Here is a 24266-nt window from a genome sequence, read left to right as displayed (position 1 = left end):
CTCTAACCATTTAGATAATGTGCTTCTCTTTTATTCTTCCTGCCAAAATGGATAATTTCACATTTTCCTGCAATACACCCCATCTGCGAGATCTTTACCAACACACTTAACCTATCTATATCTTTTTGTAGGCTCCTTATGTCCTCTTCACAACTTACTTTCCTACCTATCCTTGTCAACAGCAAATTTGGCAATGATCCCATCCAACCCTTCATCCAAGTCATTTATATAAATTGTAAAGAGTTGAGGTTCCAGCACTGATCCTCATGGCACACCACGCTACATCTTGCCAAACTGAAAAAGACCCATTTAAACCTACTCTGCTTCCTGTTAACCAACTAGTCTTCTATCCATGCCAATATGTTACCCCCTATACCATGTGCTTTTATTTTCCACAAGAAACTTTGATGTGGCACTTTATCAAATGCCTGCTGGAAATCTAAGCACAGTACATCCACTGCATGTGACTCCTTTAAAGAACTCCAATAAGTTGGTTAAACATGATTCCCCTCTCACAAAACCATGTTGACCCTACCCGATTAACTTGAATTTATCCAAGTGCCCTGCTTTAGCTTCTTTCATAATAGCTTCTAACATTTTCCCTGTGACAGATGTTAAACTTAACTGGCCTGTAATTTCCTGCTTTCTGTCTCCTCCCTTTTTGAATAAGAGGGTTACATTTGCTATCTTCCAATCTATTGGGACCTTCCCTGAATCGAGAGGGTTTTGGAAAATTAAAACTAATGCATCAACTACCTCAGTAGCCACTTCTTTTAAGACCCTAGGATGAAATCCACCAGGACCCAGGCACTTGTCAATCCGCAGCCCCAACAATTTATTCAGTATCACTTCTCTGGTAATTGTAATTTTCCTGAGTTTCTCCCTTTCCATTTCCTGATTTAAAGCTGCTTCTGGGATGTTACTTGTATCCTTTTTTTGAGAACTGATGCAAAATACCTGTTCAATTAATCAGCCATTTCCTTGTTTTCCATTATCAATTCTCCAGGCTACTCGTTTCTTTTTTTTTAGTATTTATACAAACTCTTACTATCTGCTTTTATATTTCTCACTAGCTTTCTCTTGTATTCTTATTTTTCCCTCCTTATTAATCTTTTAGCCATCCTTTACTGTTCCTTATATTCTGTCCAATCTTCTGACCTTCCACCTATCTTTGCACAATTATATGCTTTTTCTTTAAGTTTGATACCGTCTTTAACATTTCTAGTTAACTGCGGATGGTGCAGCGTTCCTTGGACTTTTTCTTACTCGTTGGAATGTATCTATTCTGTGTGTTCTGACATATCCCCTTAAATGTTTGCCACAGCATCTCTATTTTCCTATCCCTTACCCTAATTTGCCATTCACTTTAGCCAACTTTGCTTTCATACCCTCATAATTGTGCTTATTTAAGTTTTAAAAACAGTCTCGCGCCTACTCCTCCCTCCCTCAAACTGAATGTAAAAGTTAATTACATTATGGTCGCTGCTACCGAGGGGTGCCTTCACTATGAAGTCATCAATTAATCCCATCTCATGTCACAATGCCATTGTGTCTCATATAGCCTGCTCTTTTGTTGGCTCCAGAACATGCTGTTCTACGAAGATATCCTGGAAACATTCTATGAACTCCTCATCGAGCCTACCTTTGCCCATCTGACTTTTCCAGTTGAAATACAGATTAAAATCTCCCATGATTATCGCCGTACCTTTCTGACAAGCTCCCATTATTTCTTCCTTTATGCTCCACCCTACCAAGTGGTCACTATTAGGGGGCCTGTGCACGACTCCCACAAATGAATTCTTGCCTTTACCACTTCTCATCTCTACCCAAACCGTTTCCACAACCTCGTTTCCTGAACTTAGGTCATCCCTCCCTATCATTAACTAACAGAGCCACCCCTCCACCTTTTCCTCACTTCCTGTCCTTCCTAAATGTCCTATACCCTTTAATGTTCAGGTTCCAACCCATGTCCTCCTGCAGCCATGTCTCTTAAATCGTACTTATTTAATTCTTTGTGCATTCTCAGTTCATCTGTTTTGTTTCGAATGCTTCGTGCATTGAGATACAGAGCCTTTAGTTTTATCCTTTTATTCTTTTTATAACCTCTAGTCTCTTCTGTTGATTTACTATTAGATTTGTGTACTCTATCCCTTCCTGTCAGATTCTGTTTTTCCAATTCCTGTAATAATACCTTTCTCTTTTGCCTGGTGTCTACTCTGATTTAACACTTCTTCCCAAATTGGTACCCTAGCCCCCACTACTTTGTTTAAAACTCTCTACTTCCCTAGTTATGCGGTTCGTAAGAACACTTGGTCCAGTTCAGGTGTAGACCATCCCAACAGTACAGATTCCACTTTCCCTAGTATTGGTGCCAGTGCCCCACGAACTAGAACCCACTTTTCCCACACCAGGCTTTGAGCCACGCATTCATCTCCCTAACCTAATTTGTCCTGTCAATTTGCACATGACTCAGGTAAGGTAGCGGGACAGGTAGATAAGGTAGTTAAGAAGGCATATGGAACACTTACATTCTATGCCTCAGCTAATAAAGGCAAGAGCAGGGAGGTTATGCTGGAACTGTATAACACGCTGGTTAGGCCACAGCTTGAGTATTGCATGCAGTTCTGGAATCCTCATTATAGGAAGGATTGATTACACTAGGGAATGTGCAGAGGAGATTTACCAGGATGTTGCCTGGGCTGGAGAGTTTTAGTTATGAGGAGAGATTGGATAGACTGGGTTATTTTCCCTGGAGCAGAGGAGATTGAGGGGGATATGATTGAGGTGTACAAAATTATGAGTGGCATAGATAGGGTAGACAGGAGGGAACTTTTCCTCTTGGTGGAGGGATCAATAACTAGGGGGCATAGATTTAAGGTAAGGGGCAGAGGTTTGGAGGGGATGTGAGGAAGAAGTTTTTCACCCAGACGGTGGTGGGAATCTGGAACTCACTGCCTGGAAGGGTGATAGAGGCAGAAACCCTCATAACATTTAAGTAGTATTTGGATGTGCACTTGCAATGCCATGGCATACAAGGCTATGGGTCTAGTCATGGAAAACGGGATTAGAATAATTAGGTACTTGCTGGACTGGTGCAGACTCGATGGGCCTAAGGGCCTTTTTCTGTGCTGTAGACCTCGATGACTCTATATAACAATCCAGAGATTATGATCTTTGAGGTTCTGCTTCTTAATTTTACAAAGATGAATCTCTTAACATTTATACTTGACGCTTTGAGGTCAAAATCAAGGGACACCAGCATCTTCAACAGATCAAATATCACAATCAAAAGTTTCTTTAACACCCAACACTCCTACATTTAGCTCTCCACACCTGCAAAGGCAATCCATTCCCACCTGAACCTGGTACACAAGACACTGTACTTCATCTAATTTTCCTACCCCTTTCTCTTGTCATTTGTATGTTTCCTGCCCAAGGGCAGGTGCTTGGCTCGTTGTCTGCTGGTGCTTTATCCTGAGCAGTTTTCTTGGCTTTTTTTGTCAGTGGTGGTTTTCCATAGTCTTTCACACTCAGGGGTAGGGTAAGGAGGCAGATTTCAAGTCTACCTCAGCCAGAACAGGAAAGGAACATGCACTGTTGGGTTATTCTGAATTGCATGATAGCCATCTAGCCAACTGAGCTAACTGACCTCTCCCTCCACCACCCTCACCACCATTTCCTCTTCTCTCTCAGTTTAGACAATGATACTTTCCACTTCACCCCTCATTTTAATTTGGCACTCTTCTCCACTTCCAGGCCAGCTAAGCAGATATTCTTTCATTCTACCAGTTCACAGAGACACTGGTCCCTCCTTTCTCTCCGAGGTCATGCTGAAACTGATCAGCTATCTCCTTCTTCCTGCCAAAACACCACAGTGAGATTTTTTCCTCCTCCTTCCTACTAAAAGAACTACTCCCACCCATTTTCCCATTATCCCTTCATCGTTGCTGCTCAAATGACGATGATTTAAAAAATTCTTTCACAGGGTGTGGACATCACTGGCTAGGCCAGCATTAATTGCTCATCCCTAAATGCCTTCAAGGTAGTGGTGGTGAGGCACCTTTTTAGCGCTCTGTAGGCCATCTAGTGTAGAGACACCCACAGTGCTGAGGAAGGGAGTTCCAGAATTTTGACCCAGCGACTGTGAAAGAACAGCGATATATAGTTTCAAGTCAGGATGGCGTACGGCTTGGAGGGGAACTTGCAGGCGGTGATGTTCCCATGCACCTGCTGCCCTTGCCCTTTGAGGTGGTAAAGATCACAGGTTTGGAAGGTGCTGTCGAAGGAGCTTTGGTGAGTTGCTGCAGTGCTTATTGTAGATGGTATAGACTGCTGCCACTGTGTGTTAGTGCTGGAGGGAGTGAATGTTTAAGTTGGTGGACGGGGTGCCAATCAAACAGGTTGTTTTGATCTGGATGGTGTCAAACCTTTTTGTTTTTGGAGCTGCACTCATCTAGGCAACTGCAGAATATTCAAATGCACTCCAGACATGAGCCTTGTAGATGCTGTACAGGCTTTGGGGAGTCAGGTGAGTTACTCGATTAGGAGCTTATAAATTTAAAAACTTCACAAAACAAAGTACCTCAATCATGTTCAAAGGTTGCAAGACCAGTCTTGAATCGAAATCTTATACTCACCCTCTCTCGCCCAATTGGTAATGGATTTGCAGTGTACATATTCCTTTTCCCATCATAACCTGGTTGCCGATCTCCAAAAATTTGCATCTTGAAGTGTCGGACCATGGTGTCAACCACTTCTCTAAGAACAGAATAACATTCACAATAAAGATTTGAAGTTTGAACATCTGAATATATCGATTTTGGACCTCTTATTATTGTTAAATTGTAGAGATATTACTTCCTCAATTTCGTAACATTGTCTGGATTTGTCTTGACAAAGACAGGAATAAAAGAAGTGTAGTTTGAAAAACAAACTGGCCTCAAAAAAGATGACTTGTTTGCAAGTAAATGCCTCCCAGTGAAAACTGTGTGCCAATGAAAAACTTGCTAATGTACCCACACCACCCATCCAAAAAAAAAAACCCAGCAATGGTCAACTTACAAAGGCAATTCTCCATAGGCTATGCTCATTTTGTACAAAAGCTCCCCACCTCAAACAAAAAAGGATATTAAGGCTTTCTGATCAAAATTGTATTTAAAAGAAACTACTCGCAAGAAGATGAAGACACAGCTTAGGGGTTGTTTATTGATATGTTGTTTTCAGCTAAGAAAAAACCCTGCTACAAATCATCCACCTAATGCAAGATGTATTTATTGTACTCCCTACACTCCTGTAATTTGTCAGTGGGGATCCATTCAAGGATGAAGTATCGACTTTTCTCACTAGACTCTAAATAGGGAGTGCTTTTCAAAACTCCAGTTACTAAAAAGGTTTTAAAAATCCTCTCTCAATAAAGAATATTAGATTCTTATAAGACTAATTAACTGGCAGCTGAGGACAAGGACTTCTACTGGTCCCATGTCTTTCTCTCACCTGTTAACCCTGCGGGGTCGTTTCTCAGGTTTAATGTCCACTTCATAATGATAAACATCAATTTTAGGGATTTGAACCTGAAAGTGATTGGCTAGCAGACGAATAGGTTTCCCTACGGTGCCAAGACCTGGCCTGCGAGGTGGCTGAAACAAGTTGGTTGTTGCAGGAGGACCTGCAAAAAAAAGTAATAAGTTTAAATTGGAATATCTCTGAAATGTCTCAAATTTAAACAAAGTATTTACAAATTTCCAAGAGCTGCATGAGGGTATTTCAATTTTCAGTAAATATCTAAAAACAGAAACAAAATTCTCCCTCTTTTTGAAAGGAAATATTTCTCCCTGATTCAAATTCCCCAGCATCATGCATTATACTCGAAAGAGTGAGAAAATGCTCCCTAATTTTTCTGCTATTTATTATCACAGGAATGGTCTGCAAAAACTGATTTAGGAGAGTTAAAAAGCAAAAAAGAAAACTTAAAGTACTAAGTGGTAGGCATCAAAAGTCATGATTAGTTATCAAAGTAAGATGAATCCCTACAGTGGTATGGTTCATTTAATGTCTCAACAGTAAACCAGCGTTTCAGGTATACAAAGCAGTAGCTCATCATAATCAAGGTTTCATAACTGATGGTTCTTACTTGCACACAAGGAGCAGACCTTCTGACAATCATACTATTGGGCTTCTCTTGTCAACTTAATCCTAAACTAAAAGCTTAAGGATGGATTTTTTTTTCCCACTCCCCCCCACCAACCCCTTCTGCCATGGCAGGTTCTAAAATTTCCAAACATGAAACAGCACATCCGGGTTATTCCTTGGAGGAGCCAAGAGAGAAAGTTAGCAGGGATTCAGACAGCTGGGCATCAGAGTTAAACCAGGCACAAAACATTTCATGTATGAACATCCTTCAGCAGGTTCAATGTACTGTGATCATGATGTGCGGCCTTTGCTGAGTTTTGCCTTCAGAACATGGCAGACAACCATAGAATCCACTGGGACAAACCAAGCCATTAAACAGGGATGAAATCAGGAATTTTGGTAATCTGATTCAGTACAATTCGTGTAACATTTTAACCATCAGTGAAATACAAGATTTTAAGAGAGAGAGATGGCTGTGTTTCCTGACAAGTGGAATAATTTTGGATCCATAAAGCAATATTTTACTAGATTACAAAGCCACTTAGTTTGTTATTTACCACTGCTACCACTCAAATATTACTGGGCTGACGATCCTGAGGCTTAGATTAAAAGGTCCGGAAACAGGAGTTCAAATCCCTCCATGGCAGGTGCAGAAATTTAAATTTGACTGATTAAAAAATCTGGAATGTAAAGCGAGTCTCAGTGATGATGATGAAACTACAAGCTTGTTATAACAAACCCATCTAGTTCATTAATGTCTTCCAGGGAAGGAAATCTGCCATTCTTATCCAGTCTGGCCTACACGTGACTCCAGACCCACAGCCATGTGGTTGACTTGTAACTGCCCTCTGAAATGAACCAGGAAACCACTCAGTTGAATCAAGCCACCAAAGTCAAAAGGCCTCATCTGCAATACTGCGTCCAGTTCTGGGTGCCATACTTGAAGGAGGATTTGAAGGCATTGGAGAGTATACAGAGAAGATTCACAAGAATTATTCCAGGGATAAAGGACTGTAGCTATGTAGATAGATTGGAGGGGTTGGGGCCATTTTCCTTGGAGAAAAGAAGGCTGAGAGGAGACTTGATTAGAAGTATTCAAGATCTTGAGGGGTATCGTCAAGGTAAATAGTGAGAAACTATTGCTACTCAAGAAAACATCAAGAACTAGAGGGTACAGATTCAAAATAATTGCCAAAAGGAGTACTAGTGATGAGAAAAAATTTTTCACCCAGAGGGTGGTTGGAGTCTGGAATGAACTTCCTGAGAGGGTGGTGATGGTAGGTTCAATCGAGGTATTCAAAAGGGAATTGGATTGCTATCTGAAAAGCATGTGCAAGGTTATGGGAATAAGGCAGGGGAGCGGAACTAGATAGAATACTTTTTCAGAGAGCCAGTGCAGACTCGATGGGCCAAATGGCCTTTTTTTGCACTGTAAAGATACTGTGATTCTGTGAAAACCAGATGGACCACACAGCATAGAGGTACGCATTGGAAATGACAAAGGCCCACCCTGACCAGTCGACCCTGCAGTCATTCTCTAACAGCTGGGGATTTGTGCCAAAATTAGGAAAGCTGTCCCATACACTAGTCAAGCAACAGCCTGAATCATACTCACTGACTCATACCTTACAGCCAATCCTCCTCCATCACCACTCTTGGGTATTGCCTGTCTCACTGGCAGGACAGACCCACCAGAGGTGGCATCAGTGGTATACAGTCAGGATGGAGTGGCCCTGGGAGCCCTTAACATTAATTCCAGACCACATAAAAGTTTCATGGCATCAAGTCAAGCATGGGTAAGGAAGCCTCATGAATACCACCTTACGCCCAACCACAACTGCTAACTTCTGTTGTTGTAAAACCAGTTGGAAGAAGTACCAAGGGTAACAAGGGCACAGAATATAATCTGGGTGTGGGATTTTAATGTCCATCACCAAGAGTGGCTCTGTAGCATCATTACCGACTGAGCCCTGAACGACATCTCTGCCAGGCTAGGCCTATTTTACCTAAACCTCACTAAACCATTTGTTGCAGATGCATCTTTCTAGGGCAATATTGATAGGAGTGACAAAGGCACAGTCCTTTTGGAAACCAATTCTCTACCTTCACATTGAGGACACCTCCATCATATTATGTGGCACTACCATAGTACTAACTGGGATAAATTCAGAGCAGAGCTGGCAGCTCAAAACTGGGTATTCATGAGACAGTGTGGGTCATCAGCAACAGAAGAATTATATTCAACCATCTGTAACCTCATGGCCTGCCATTACAGGCAGGGAGAGAAATCAAAGGCCCTGTGCTTCTCCTGTTCCCAGGCCCCTTATTCATACCGCACCCCCCCTACCCCTCGACACAATCATGGATTGTTTGGTGAATCTTGAAAAGGGGAAAAGCCACTGAAAGGTCCTAGTAAAAATGATAACTCCCAATATTGGCATTGAGCTGCAAATATCATTTGATTATATATGCGGCTTGGGTCATTAATATTGAAGAGCAGCAACGATATAGTGCAGTGCTAGTTTGTGTGCATCCTATAGGTGATCCCGTGACTATTAAACGAACCAGAAAGTACAAATTTTACTGTAATAATGAAATGTTGTTAATTTGACAGGAAAATATCTCATTAGTTATTTACAACACTGTGCAGACGATCACATTGATTTCAGTGATTGTCTCAGGTCTCATTAACATGTTCTGTACATTGTACCAAATGGGCACGATGACAGTAAATTCATATTTGGGGGAAAAATTCATTACTTGCAACCTAGCACAGTATTTTTCCATTCTATGGTAGTAGTAGTAGTAGAAAACATTCTTCTACCTGTGTGCATGATATTATTCAATATAATTATTTCATACAAGGGGTTAATTGGATTCTATTTTATCAGCAACCTCAGGGTAGAAAGATCAAATGACTGAGCAACAAAGTGGGATGATTGAACAATACAGGTCATCACTGTCAGTGAGAAGCATTGGAGGTGTCTCTGTGCAACATCTTTTAAGAGGCCAAAGACTCACAAGTGAATCTGTTTTCTTGAGTCAGCAAGTCAGAAGACGCTGCTGAATGTTGCTTCTCACTACAATATATTTTCGATATCTACTACGCAACACAACTTTATCTTGATATTTCAATACTTAAAAAAAAACTCAAAAACAGCAAGATAGAGTGGGATGACAAGTAAGTGGGTAAAAGGACAAGATTGAAGTCAATGGAAAAGACAGTGAATCAGTAACCTGTTTTACACCATGAACCCATTATGCACTCCTGTCCTGGCAAGCTCACCCGACAAAGCTGGCTCACAGTAAACTTTCATTAGCAAAAAAAAAAGAACTCCAGCCATGATTCTACCCTCTATTTGTAAGATAATTATGGATGACAAAGGTCACCTAGGCCAGTGCATTTCATCTATCCCAGAAGGAGATACACATATATGAATATATGTAGATAATACTCCTATATTGTGAGGAGTAGACCATTTGGCCCCAATCGTGTGCTCCGTACATTATAGAGGTGACTACACCCTCAGGGAGGGAGAGAGGGAGGGACGCGTGCACAATTGCAGGGATTTCACTCTGCATGTTCCAAACAAGAACACCGACAGTTGCTGCACTGTTATTAGCCTTTAGGCAACTTAGGTTTTCTGACGGACGTCTCTAAAAAATAAATAGTTCGGGACCACGAACCTGCCCAAGATTGGAAGTAGCGTAGCAACTCAATATTGACAGACCAACTTTAAAGAGATCGGAACTCTCCGTTTCAGATTTTTTTTAAGCCAGTCTGCACCTCTGGGTGCTCAGTCCAGATGACAAGAAACTCAGTTTACAACACAGAGCCCACCCCCACTAGCCCCAGGCCCTGGTGTTTGACAATGCCTGCACCCCCCTCTCCTGGGCTTTGCCAGTCATATCCCTCATGCTGCCATTACTATCAAACCAGGGGATTAACCTTGGCTCCACAAGTGTAGGAGAGCATCACTAGGCATTCCTAGAAATGAGATGCCAGCCTGGTGAAACTATGGCACAAGACTACACACGCACTGGACACTGCGGAAGCAGCATGCTATGGACAGAACATTAAAATGATTCTACAGCCAGCAGACCAGATCAAAGCTCTGCTGTACTACTCCACCCGATCATGAATGGTGGTAGGCAATTAAACTAACTATAGGCGGTGGCACCACAAACACCCTATCCTCATTGACAACAATACCCAGCACATCAGTGCAAAGGACAAGGTTAAAGCATTTGTAACCAGCATCAGCCGAATTGCTGAGTGGATGATTTATCTCGGCTTCCTCCTAAGGTCCCCAACATCACAGAGCCCAGTCTTCAGCCAATTTGAATCAATCCACTTGATATCAAGAAATGGTTGAAGGCAGTGGATATTGCAAAAGCTATCAGCCCTGACAACATCCAGGCTGTCGCACTGAAGATTTGTGCTCCAGAACTAACTGCCCCTAACCAAGCTGTTCCAGTATAGCTACAACACTGGCATCTACCTCACAACATGGAATTGCCTTAGCATGCCCAGCCCATAAAAAGGACAAATCCAAAACAACCAATTACTGTCCTATCAGTCTACTCCCAATCATCAGCAAAGTGATGAAGGTATCATTGACAGTGCCATCAAGTAGCACTTACTCAGCAATAATCTGCTCACCATATCAAAGCAAAATACTACAGGTGCTGGAAATGTGATATAAAAACATAAAAAGCTGGAAATACTCAGGTCATGCAGCATCTATAGAGAGAAACAGAGTTAACTTTTGCTGAATATTTCCAGCATTTTCTGTTTTTATTAACTGCTCACTAATTCTCAGTTTGAATTCTGTCAAGGTCAATGAGCTCCAGACCTCATTACAACCTTGATCCAACCATGGACAGAAGAACGGAATTCCAGAGGTGAGGCGAGAGTGACTGCCCTTGACACTAAGGCAGCATTTGAAAGTTAAAAGGTGAACCAAAAGGAGAGAATCTAATCATCTCCCCTTGACACCCAAAAGCATTACCTTCACTGAATCCCCCACCATCAACAATCTGGGGGATACCATTGACCAGAAATCTGACTGGACCAGCCAGATGGCTACAAGAGCAGGTAAGAGGCTATGAATTCTACAGTGACTGACTTACTTCCTGACTCTCCAAAGCCTGTCCACCATCTACAAGGCACAAGTCAGGAGTGTGATGGAATACTCTCCTCTTGCCTAGATGAGTGCAGCTCCAATGACATTGAAGAAACTTGACACCATCCAAAATGAATCAGCTCGCTTGATCAGCACCCTATCCATCACTAATGCACAGCGGCAATGGTGTACCATATACAAGATGCACTGCAGCAACTCAAGATTCCTTTTAAACCTCTGATCCCTACCACCTAGAAGGATGAGGGCAGCAAATGCTGAGGGAAACCACTACCTGCAAGTCCCACACCATGCTGACTTGGAACTATAACCACCATTCCTTCAATCTTACTGGATCAAAATCTGAGAACTCTCTCCCTAACAGCACTGTGGATGTACCTACATTACTTGGATTGCAACTGTTCAAGGTAACAGCTCACCACCACCTTCTCAAGGCCAATTAGGAATGGGGGCAATTAATGCTGACTTTGCCCGTGACCGTCATCCCATGAAATGAGTAAAAAAAAATTTCAGCCACAACTAAGTAAAATGCTATGCAAAAAGATCACGCAGGTCCAGCAAGTGCAGTCCAGTTGAGCTCAAGAATTTGATCCAATACATCCCTGCACAAACCTTTGAAGAATTGATGACTTCAGATATGGATTACAAATCCAAACTTTGTAAGCTGAAACCAAAGATATCCTTTCCTTAAGTTCCAATATTTAAGGGTTGTGACGCAATTAATAAAATATATACTTTAGGTTATGCAAAGGAAAGTAAAGTAAATTCTGCTGATGATAGTCCTGCTGAAATCAGCCAATGACGTGATATACAGAATCCAAACACTTTACATGAGCATCATTCAAAATACACTGCCAAGGCACATACTCGATTTTTATAATTATAAAATCCACGCAACAGAATTAGTCCCTGACTAAAAAAAGAATACTCATAATAAACCTTACAGAAAGTGATTATTTAATAACAAAAATCAGCATTTCTTTATTTTATTAATTTCCACATAGGTAATCACAAAGGAAAGCAAATAAGGAACAAATTGACAAGTCAACATAGTACCAACTGTCCAATGCAAGTGGTCAATGCTGAAATTAGGAAAATGGCTAAGATTTTTACTTAGTATAAAACTTGTTTCCTCTAAGGTCCAACTTGTAGCATCCCCCAGAATAAATGTTGTAGGAGTGTCTTTACTGTGAATTATTGGAAACTGAAACAATGCATAAATAACATCTGTCTTCATATCATATGATGGTCCATATAAAAACTTAAATTAAAATGGTATTTGCCAATGCATGGTTGGGTTATAATCTCCTGATGGACTATTACAAGTTATAGTAAAGCCACAGTGTCCATCACAAACAATTCAAATTTGTATGGATTTTCTTTTGCTCTTAATAATGTGTTTTGCATATCAGAACACAAACCTCTTATTCAATGTCAATTGTTTTTGTGGTGACAAGGGGGAGAAGGTGAAAAAGGAAACAATTAAATATCAGTAATACTTTTGTTTATTTGGATGGGATGTTTAACAAAGCACATGTGTATGATAGCACAGTGGTTATGTTAGTAAGTCAGAGGCTAGAGTTCAAATCTCATCACAGCAGCTGGGGAATTAAAATCCAGTTAATTGAATAAATCTGGAATAAAAGGCTGGTACTGATTATGGTGGCTGTGTAACTACCAGATTGTTGTAAAAACCCAAATAGTTTACTTACATTCTTTAGGGAAAGAAATCTGGTGTCCTTACTCATCAGGCTTATTTGCAATTGCAGAACTACAGTAATGTGGTTGATTCTCAACTGCCCTATGAATGGCCTAACAAGCTACTGTTATCTCAAAACTAGTATGACTACTGCAGCTCAAAAAAGTGGCCCCCAAGGGCGAAAAATACTGAACTTATCAGCAACAGCCACATCCTGTCAGTGAACAAAGCAATACACTGCAACTTAATCAGGTGTCAGCAATCTGGTCACTTGTCCATGACGTGTAATTGCCTTTACAGAAATGTTTCTTACAGCCTTAAAACTATGTTATTCCATCATCATAATTATTTCAACTTTTAAAACTACTGTGTAAATTAGTAGTTGGGAAGGAATTACAAAATTAAACAATGTCATTCCTTACCAACAATGGTTCATGAGGGTTGAGATCCCCAAGGCATCCACTATCAACTTCACAAATAAGCAGAGCTCTTAACATTAGGCAAGTTAGGAGTTGCAATACACAATTTTCAGCTACAAATCAGCTACATAAGGGAGCCCCTTCTTGTAAAAACTGGCCCAACAATCTTACCAGGACCTCTTCATAGGCACAATGGCTCTCCAGTCCTCTATTAGGAGGTTGTAACCCAGCCACAAACACTTACTACAAGGCCTTCAAATTCAGGATTATTAGACTTCAACTGGATTTTCATACTTTCTCTTATTTGCCAGAAGACAAATGACTATGGACCTATGAGTTGCATGCAAACTTCCCTCTGAAAATATATAAGAAGATTTGCAATACTGAGACCTCAATGTCCAAAATATTTATGATCAGCAAAATATTTTTTGCACTAAAAAAATGTCAGGAATATCACTTCTTTTTCTTCTGAATTATAATCCTGTTTACTTGCACATGCAGATTCCATAGATTGATTTCACACAATGCCAGCTACATCAGCTAAACAGGACATGATATTTAATGCATAGTTCCACTGTACAGTAGTGTGATTAGTTAAGTATGACTGCCATTATTAAATTTATAGACATGATATAGATCTCCTCATTCTTTTTACACACAAGCTAACTTGCAGATATGAATATGGTTTACTCAGTACACAAGCCTTGAAGCATGCAGCAAGTGAGTGAGGGTGGGATGGGCGAAGTTCTTTCCCTATAATGAATCTGCAGGGATTTAAGACTGCAAAGCATTTTAAAGTACAGTTCCTATAAGAACACAGCACATGGACTCCATGTGGTAAGACATTTGAAACAAAATTAAACTACAGGCACAATACATAAAATGAAAAGTTTTATGTTGCTGAATCAGGATCTGTAGGGTACCTTTCAATGCTAACAGATTAGCAGCAAATAAACCACAGATTGAAGTGATCCAACTGAGGTGTTTAAAATTGATAGGGTAGATACTGATGAACATTTCCTCTTGTGCAGTTTGAAGATTAAGAAAAAAACCAAATCAGGATTAGAGGTTACAATGGTAAAATTAGAGCAAGACCATTTAGGTGCAAAATCAGGGAGCATTTTTTCTTTATACAAAAGCATAATAATTTGGAATTCTCTCCCCTGAAGACTGTGGATTCTAGTATAATTTGAGCTTTCAATACTAGATTCCTTTTAAGGTAAAGGTTTTCAAGAGATCTAGATAAAGCAAAAAAACACAGAAATGGACTTGAGGCAGAGATCAGCCATAAGGTTACTGAATGACAGAGCAGGTTTGAGACCTGTACCAATAAAAGGTGTGCATTGATAAAACAAGGTCACATAAAATAACATAACCCTATGCATGTGACTGGTTACTAGAAAAATAATTTCCTCTGATGCAATTCAAGATGTAGCCTTTGATAATTCATTGGAAAACAGCAACCTCATGCCATACTACTCATCCATATACACAAGCTGACATTAAGATTTTAACCACTAGTTACTTAAGTTTCAAGTTAAAATGTCTAAAGTATGTAAAATATTAAAATCCCTTTTTTCCTGATTTAACATTTTTGAAAGCTTAGTCACTGAAATGATTAAATTACAAATGTTTTCCAATCAATCTAACTATACATTTGATTTTTTTTTTTAAAATGGGTCCAAATTGTGAAAGCAGCCAGAAACTCTGTACAAGTATCTACAGGGGCAAAAACATAACAAATAAGATCGGGAGTAGGCCATCTCTGCCATTCAATGAGATCATGGCTTATCTGATTGTGGCCTTAGCTCCACTTTCCTGCCTGCCCCCATAACACTGGGCTCCCTTGTACATCAAAAGTCTAACTTAGCCTCGAATATATTCAATGATCCAGCCTCCAGTGCTCTCTGAGGTGGGGAATTCCGAAGATTAACAATCCTCAGAGAAGAAATTCCCCCTCATTTCCATACAAAATATAAGGCCCCTCATTTTGAAACTCTGCCCCCTTGTTCTAGATTGTTTCCCCATGTGGGGCATTCTCTGAGTCTACACTGTCAAGGCCCCTCAGAATCTTATATATTTAAATAAGATCACCTCCCAGCCTTTCCTCTTAAGACAACACCTTCATCCCAGGAATCAACCTAATGTACCTTCTCTGAACTACTTAAGTTCCTCCTTAAGTAAGGTGACCAAACCTGTATGCAGTACTCTAGGTGCCATCTCACCAATGCCATGTACAGTTGTAGCAAGATTCCATACTTATATACTCCAGTCTCCTGCTTTCCTAATTACTTGCTGCACTTGCATACTAACTTTTTGCAATTCATGTACTAGGATATACAGGTCTCTCTGTACTGCAGAATTCTGTAGTCTCCATTTAAATAATATTCTGCTTTTCTATTCTTCCTGCCAAAGTGGACAACCTCACGTTTTCCCACATTATACTTCATCCACCAAATTTTTGCCCACTCACTCAATCTATCTGTAACCCTTTGATGACTCTTTGTATCCTCCTTGAACTCTACCTATCTTTGTACCACCTACACGTTTGGCTACCATTCACTCAGTCTCTTCATTGAAGTCATTAATATAGATTGTAAACTTTTGTGGCCCTAGCACTGATCCCTGCAGCACACAAGTTACTGTTTTCCAACCTGAAAATGACCCATTTATCCTGACCCCATTTCCAGTTAGCCAATCCCCTATCAATGCTAATATATTACCCCAACACCATGAACTCTTATCTTGTGTAGTAACCTTTTATGTGGCATTGTCAGGATGGTTGTGTATATCTGATATTTGGAATACTTGCTACCAATTCAGATTTCAAAACTTGGGTGCAATAATTCTTTATAGCCCAGTTAACATCTGCAAAATGAATCAATTTCAGACAACTATTTTAATCCAGGTACACCTAAACAACTAAATCTGACAATAGAATGCATTTAAATATTCTTAATTACTAGATCCTGTTAAAATCTATAGTACTTGAAAAATTTTACATATATCTCACTTCGATGCACAATGTGGATTTGCCCTTCCTTATTTGTGTTCTTCCATTTAACTAAAAAGTAATTCTGTTACAGAATTTTCTTGTAAATTTCAAATATCCATAACTTTTTCTGGCTGCTTGGTAGGACAGAACTTGACTATTGCTGAAAAAAGAAAGACACACTGTCAAAGATTTTCATTTTACACTCATCAGGACAAACGCAAGAATGCAAATTTCAAAGGGAGCAACAATTTATCTCTTATGAAAAGAGTGCAATGCCTGGACATGTTCCTTTTGCCTACAGAGGACAGATCCCTGCCTATGAATATATGTAGCATCTAGCAAGCGTGTGAGCCACACTGCAAGCCTGACTGATCATTAATTGTTTAGTGCAATTCACAAAACACTCAGGATTGTTCAGCAAGTGCTGTCCAACCATGAAATCACAAGTAACATTATGTTCTGAGTTTTGTCAACACAAGCTGGTTGAGTACTGTCAGTACTCTGCCTATTGTGAATAGTTGAAGGGGCGTACTATTTGATATGATCTGTCAGTCGTTGCAACATACACAGTCTACATACCTGGCATCACACTGGCACTAAGTTCATATACCATATTACTCATTTGTGTGGCAGGCAGAATATCTTTTTGGTTTGACTGCAGCATCCCGTTGGTGGAAAATATACGACACAAACAGCATGTCCCCAATGCAATTAAGCTGTATAACCAACATAATTGATTAGGGACTGCAATAGGAAAAATGGGGCTCAAGGTACTCAGGTAGGATAACAATTTTGAACTAACTGATTACTACAACAGCAGCGTACAATGGGAGCTCAACTGAGTGCTAGTTACTGGTTTAATTAACTGATTGCTATTTCTGTTTCAGCAGAATAGTTCAATAGACTCGTTTGATGCTCATGATCTTACTTTTGAAACTGATTGCTGGAGCAGCATGGCAGACTTGGTCAGTGACTTCAATTGACTGTTGCTCAGGTTCTTGTAAGCACAGGTGCCTGTGACACTCGCTGCAACGTGATGAACATTTCACTCCCAACAAGTGCAATACCATCATCTGGGGGGTATGGCCAATTTTGTAGGTAGGGACTTTTTTGAGCAAAGGAACTACTGAAGTAGTATCAGAGATTAAAGATATGTGAACGTAAAGTAGTTTTGATGGCAACATACTTGTGCTTATAATTCCACAATCTTTTACCTTATTTCATTTGAAGATACCCATTTTAAATGGGTCCAAATAGTGAAAGCAGCCAGAAACTCTGCACAAGTATCTGCAGGGGCAAAAACATAACCTGCTTGAGATACAAGAACATAACAAATAAGAGCAGGAGGAGGCCATTTGGCCCTTTAAGCCTGCTTAAACTTGGACTAATGAGTCCAGGCTAGCTACAGTCGAATTTGGCTTGACCATCATAAATAATATTAATTCCCCTCTAAGTAGTCAAACCTTCTTAGTGAAAGAAAGACATGCATTCATATGGAGACTTTCACAACCTTCGGAGGCTCCAAAGCACTTCACAGCCAACGTACTTTTGAAGTACAATCTTTGGACTGTAATAATTTTGGAAAGGCAACAGCCAATTTGCACACCGAAAGCTCCCACAAACATCAACGTGGTTACAGCCAGATAATCTGTTTTAGCAGTGTTGGTTAAGGGGTAAATACTGGCCAGGACACCAGAGAGAGCACTACAGCTCTTCAAGATAGCACCATGGGATCATTTACATACATCTGAGGGGGCAGACAGGGTTTTGGTTTAAAGATTTATTTGGACACTCCCTCAGCTCCGCACTGAGCGTCTCAATTTTCTCTTCAAGGCTCTGAAATGGGACATAAGCTTACAACCTTCTGACTTGGAGGTGAGAGTGCTATTCACTGAGCCACAGATGACACTACCCAATAACAAGCTCCTTTTTTTACAGATGGTGACTGTGTTTTTGACATGCTTCCCTTATGACAGGATTTGAAGATCAGGAATTTGTTTCCACCAAAATATGCCGATTGCAATTTTACTTTTACAAATTTTTGAGATTGAAGTTTGTTGAAAAAAAGTGTAAAAATAAATTCTTTAATGACAACACATTTTAATAATTATTTTTCTACATTAAAACAATTACTTTACTTCAGATGCACTCCATTACCTGTAAAGTGCTTTAGATTGCTCTGCAGCAAAAGGCACTATATTTTACATACACTCTGCCCCCCCCCACCCTTAGTTTTATTTGAATACAATTCCAGTTGCACCCAGGTGAAAAACCAAATGAGACTAGCTCCAGAATAGTATTTTCAAACAACTTAAGTAACTTAACGCAGCTGTCTTTTGTACAGGGAAACTAAGATGGCAAGTATGTCAGCACACAGAAGAACCAAAGTCTCAATTTCCATTTGTGAAAATGCACATAGTTTGCCAAGAGGAGCTCTGGATATTAAGATGTCATCTACCTTAATATACCTGGTGAGCTACAATAAACCATGCCAGTTATTTTTGTTATTTTTCAGTTCTCACTGAGCTCCACAAGGTTTACTCATACTGTTTAAAATTAACAAATCTAAAACAATATCTTCAGTTACAAAAATTTCCATTTATTTAGCAGCTTTAACAAAGGCAACTAACCCAACGAGCTTAAGACAAAAACTGACAAAGCCAAAGCAGATATTAGGATGGGTGACTAAAAGATTGGTCACAGAGGTAGATTTTCACTAGCATCTTAAAAGGAGAGATTGATGGACAGGTTTATCAAAGACCTTATGGCCCAGGCAGCTGAAGGCACAGCTGACAATGGTGCAGCAAAGTGAGCGAGAAATGCAAATGAGCTAGGGGCATGCAAAGAAAAAGACTTGCATTTATATAGCATTTTTCCATGACCATCGGATGTCTCAAAGCACTTTACAGCCAATTAAGTATTTTTGACATGTAATGTAGAAAACACAGCAAACTCCCACGACAGTAATATGATAATAACCAGAAAATCTTTTTGCGATGTTGATCAAGGTATAAGTATTTAGACAGGACACTGGAGATTACTCCCTTGCTCTTCTTCAAAATAGTGCCATGGGATCTTTTGCCCCCATCAGAGCAGGTAGTTAGAACAATAAGATAAAAGCAAAAACTGCAGACGCTGGAAATCCAAAACAAAAACAAAAGTACCTGGAAAAACTCAGCAGGTCTGACAGCATCTGCGGAGAGGAACACAGTTAACGTTTCGAGTCAGTTTGATTCTTCAACAGAACTAAGGCAAAATAGATAAGAGGTGAAATATAAGCTGGTTTGGGGGGGGGGGGGGGGGGGGGGGGGGGGGGGGTGGTGACAGGTAGAGCTGGTTAGAGGGCCAGTGATAGGTGGAGATAACCAAAAGATGTCATAGACAAAAGGACAGAGAGGTGTTGAAGGTGGTGATATCTAAGGAATGTGATAATATGTGACGTTAAGGGTAGAAAGCAGGACGAGCAAGGTACAGATAGCCCTAGTTGGGGTGGGGGGGAAGGGATCAAAATAGGCTAAAAGGTAGAGATAAAACAATGGATGGAAATACATTTAAAAATAATGGAAATAGATGGGAAAAGAAAAATCTATATTAATTATTGGAAAAAAGGGGGATCGGAAAGGGGGATGGAGGAGAGAGTTCATGATCTAAAATTGTTGAACACAATATTCAGTACAGAAGGCTGTAAAGTGCCTAGTCAGAAGATAAGGTGCTGTTCCTCCAGTTTGCATTGAGCAGGCCAAGGATGGACAGTGGGTTTGGGGTACCAAAACCAAAACAGAATTACCTGGAAAAACTCAGCAGGTCTGGCAGCATCGGCGGAGAAGAGTTGACGTTTTGAGTCCTCATGACCCTTCGACAGAACTTGAGTGAATCCAAGAAAGGAGATTTTCTTGGATTCGCTCAAGTTCTGTCGAAGGGTCATGAGGACTCGAAATGTCAACTCTTTTCTTCTCCGCCGATGCTGCCAGACCTGCTGAGTTTTTCCAGGTAATTCTGTTTTGGATTTCCAGCATCCGCAGTTTTTTTGTTTTTATATTAGTGGGTATGGGGTGTTGAAATGGCAAGCGATAGGGTCATGCTTGTGGACATACTGAAGGTGTTCTGCAAAGCGGTCACCCAGTCAGTGGTGGCACCAAACACATCTTCCCTTCACCCCTCCAGCAGCATTTCACAGGGATCGTTCCCTCCAGGACACCCTGGTCCACTCCTCCATCACCCCCTACACCTCAACCCCCCCCCCCACGCAACCACAGAAGGTGCAACACCTGCCCCTTTACTTCCCCTCTCCTCACCGTCCAAGGGCCCAAACACTCCTTTCAAGCGAAGTAGCATTTCACTTGCACTTTCCTCAATTTAGTCTACTGCATTCGCTGCTCCCAATGCGGTTTTCTCTACTTTGGAGAGACCAAACGCAGACTGGATGACGCTTTGCTGAACACCTTCAGTCTGTCCGCAAGCATGACCCAGACCTCCCTGTCGCTTGCCATTTTAACATTCCACCCTGCTCTCATGCCCACATGTCCATCCTTGGCCTGCTGCATTGTTCCAGTGAAGCTCAATGCAAACTGGAGGAACAGCACCTCATCTTCTGACTAGGCACTTTACAGCCTTCCAGACTGAATATTGAGTTCAACAATTTTAGATCATGAACTCTCTCCCCTCCATCCCCACCCCCTTTCCGATCCCCCTTTTTTCCAATAATTTATATAGATTTTTCTTTTCCCATCTATTTCCATTATTTTTAAATGTATTTCCAGCCATTGTTTTATCTCTACCTTTTAGCCTATGTCGATCCCTTCCCCCCACCCCACCCCCACTAGGGCTATCTGTAACTTGCTCGTCCTGCTTTCTACCCCTAATGTCACCTATTATCACATTCCTTAGATAATATCACCACCTTCAACACCTCTTTGTCATCTTGTCTATGACATCTTTTGGTTATCTCCACCTATCACTGGCCCTCTATCCAGCTTAAACCATCTTATATTTCATCTCTTTTCTATTGTTCCTTAGTTCTGTTGAAGAGTCACACGGACTCTAAACGTTAACTGTATTCTTCTCCGCAGACGCTGTCTGACCTGCTGAATTTTTCCAGTTATTTTTGTTTTTGTTCAGATAGTTAGAACCCCAGTTTACATCTCACTCAAGAAAGTTGTCAGAGGATTTTAAGGCTGGTGCAGGTTAAATATAGGAAGAGAAAGCCATGGAATGATTTGAACAGTAATGAAAACTTTAAAATGAAGGCATTTTGGATTGGGAACCAATGCACTTCAGCTACAATGAGAATGATAGGTAAGTGAGATTTGGGGCAGCTTCAGATATGGAGAGTTTTGGACAAGCTCAACTTTATAAAAAGACACTGAGAGGTCAACCAAGAATGCATTGGCATAGTCTAGTCTGGAGGAAACCAAGTATGGCTAATGGTTTCAGCTAAGCTAGGGATAGAGATAGGTGACAATACAAAGGTGGAAATAGTAAGGTCTTTCTAATGGAGAGAATATAGGTTTCAAGTTCAACTTAGTTGAAATAGGTCACCAAGGTTGTCAACAGTCGCCAAGGATGGCGATGGAGTTGGTGGGGAGCAAACACAAATTTGTGGTGGGGGTTAAAGACAATGGCTTTGGCCTTCTAAATGTTCAATAGGAGGAAACTGCAGTTCATCCAGGACTGATGTGGGAAAAGTCTGACAAAGTGGAAACTATTCATATCCAGGTTTAAAAACCCTCAAAATTGCAATATTCTAATGTCCAAAAACTACTTCTGTATTATTTTTAGCTGCATTTGACCAAAGGTAAACCATCTAGGAGCGTATTCTCGGAATCCTACTTTTATAACTCCTTGCGTTCTACTAAAGACACGAGCATCGATCCAAACAAAAAAACCAGACATTAGTCGACTTTATACAGGTTTTAATTCTAATCTCACCCCCAAGCCTTCCTTTGTAGTTAATAAAATCCGCACATATTCTTTAAGTGCAGCTTGCTTCTGAAACTGAACAATCTTTGATCACTAAAACGCAATTAACCGATCTTGTTAAACTCAAGTGGCTGGACGATCCACTACTGTTGCAATACGCTTGGCCTAAATAGCCAAGTGGTTATGGTACTGGGTTTGTAACCCCAAGATCAAGAGTTCAAATCTCACAATGGCAAACTATGAAACAATGTAACTTCATCTGAAACAGATGGAAACAGGTTTACTCAAAAAAGAGTATCAAGAGTTCAAATCTCACAATGGCAAACTATGAAACAATGTAACTTCATCTGAAACAGATGGAAACAGGTTTACTCAAAAAGAGTATCAAGAGTTCAAGGCTTGGCCTAAATAGCCAAGTGGTTATGGTACTGGGTTTGTAACCCTAAGATCAAGAGTTCAAATCTCACAATGGCAAAGTATCAAGAGTTCAATTCTCACAATGGCAAACTATGAAAGAATGTAACTTCATCTGAAACAGATGGAAATGGGCTTATACTCGAAAGAGTTACTGTTGCAATACAAGCTTGTTGGAGGCGGATGTTACGTTCCTTCTCTAGGGAAGATTTTTTTTTAAAAGGGAGTTCCTACACAACCCAATCGTACAGCTTTTTTAACCCATTTGTAAACAGTCACCTCGCTGTCCTCGGACATCGCAACTCCGGATGAATGCAAAGCCGGTTTGTTAACGACTTTTGCCCAGTGTGAACCCTGGCTTCCCCTCCCCAACCCTAAACAAATAACTCGCCCCTTCCCGCTCCAGCAGCAACAGGAGCCTCAACCAAGCCCGGCTGCCCTGTATGGGGGGGTGGCAGGAAACACCCGACACAGAGCTCACTATAAACACGGAACGGCCACTTCCTCCTCCGCTTGCAGGCCGTGGCTCTCAACCTCATCTCCGGGCCTTGCTTCCTCGCCCTCCCCCTCCCCCCGTCACCCTGGAACTCAAGCCGTTTCACCTGTTTACAAACAGACTCGAGGTGCGTGTCTGCCAGGGACCCGCTCGCAGGATTTAAAAAGCTTCCTCAGTCGCCGGGGAAGCAGTCAGGCCTCAATCCCCGGGCACCTCACATATATTCACCGGAGAAACAATACATCGTGCCCTCAGTGAGAAGCGTTTCTTTTCCTCCAACAACCCCCGCCCCCCTTCACGGCTGCGAGCTGGAGACTGGGCCCCGAATCAACCCTCGCTCCCCCCAGCCCCGGGCTTCTGCCAAGTGCTGGACGGCTGACGATTGCTCGTTTTCCCTCCCTTCCCCGCCACCCGAGCGGGACCGGGCTACCGCGGCCCGAGACTTTTACCTGGCGCCACCGGCTCCATTCCCGCGGCTGCCGACCCCGATTCGGAACGAACACGACTCCCCACAAACCGACGCTTGAGACAACACAATCACTGCGCATGCGGCCCAGGAGCCAGCGACCGGAGCACGCGTGCGCGCTCAGGGAGCTTTAAACCGCGCGCCTGTGCACGTGCATGAGAACGGGGGCCAATCGTGCACGGCTGCGCTTCATTGGCAACTTTGAGTTGGATGTGTGACGGGATGGTTTGGACGATGTTCGAGACTCATGACGTGTTATCTGCGCGATGTGAGCGGTGCAGGTTGGCCACAGGTTTCGAGAACTGTCTCGCCTCAGTTTCTGATCTTGAGCATCTGGGGACATCTGTAAATGCGGGAGGCTGAAGGATTCATGAAGTGCAGAGGGAGCATACGAATATCCGAACAAAGTGAGAGGCGGGGGGATTACCGGAACTGGAGAGCAGTAACAGTGGGTGATTGTACAGTTAGTGGAACTGATCTGCCTTTTTAAAGTTATAACGTGCATCTGCACAGATACTGCATTTTTTGTTTTTATCGCAAATGGTACGTTGCCTCCCTGGTGCTTAGGAGCAGCAACCTAGATTG

At 41.4% G+C, this 24266-nt stretch overlaps 1 protein-coding gene across 4 annotated transcripts in view; it reads right to left on the bottom strand.

Annotated features, from left to right (window-relative positions):
* ago4 (argonaute RISC component 4) overlaps nucleotides 1-23780 on the bottom strand; it is a 63259-nt gene extending 39479 nt beyond the window's left edge. For 2 of the 4 annotated variants that reach the window (XM_041212215.1, XM_041212216.1), the window contains exons 1-3: nucleotides 23665-23780; nucleotides 5494-5665; nucleotides 4638-4758 (exon numbers count right to left, since the gene is read on the bottom strand). In XM_041212215.1, coding sequence (XP_041068149.1) covers nucleotides 4638-4758; nucleotides 5494-5665; nucleotides 23665-23683 — 312 coding nt within the window. In that variant the 5' untranslated portion in view covers nucleotides 23684-23780. Of the gene's footprint in view, nucleotides 1-4637; nucleotides 4759-5493; nucleotides 5666-23321; nucleotides 23411-23664 lie in introns of those variants that run through there. The other 2 variants (XM_041212217.1, XM_041212218.1) reach the window with 2 other exon arrangements.
* Between the last annotated feature and the right edge of the window lie 486 nt (nucleotides 23781-24266).

This window comes from Carcharodon carcharias, chromosome 19, assembly GCF_017639515.1.
Source record: "Carcharodon carcharias isolate sCarCar2 chromosome 19, sCarCar2.pri, whole genome shotgun sequence".
Classification (NCBI taxonomy): domain Eukaryota; kingdom Metazoa; phylum Chordata; class Chondrichthyes; order Lamniformes; family Lamnidae; genus Carcharodon; species Carcharodon carcharias.
The sequence above is the reverse complement of the archived record's forward strand: the minus strand, read 5'-3'. Positions and strand labels throughout refer to the sequence as shown.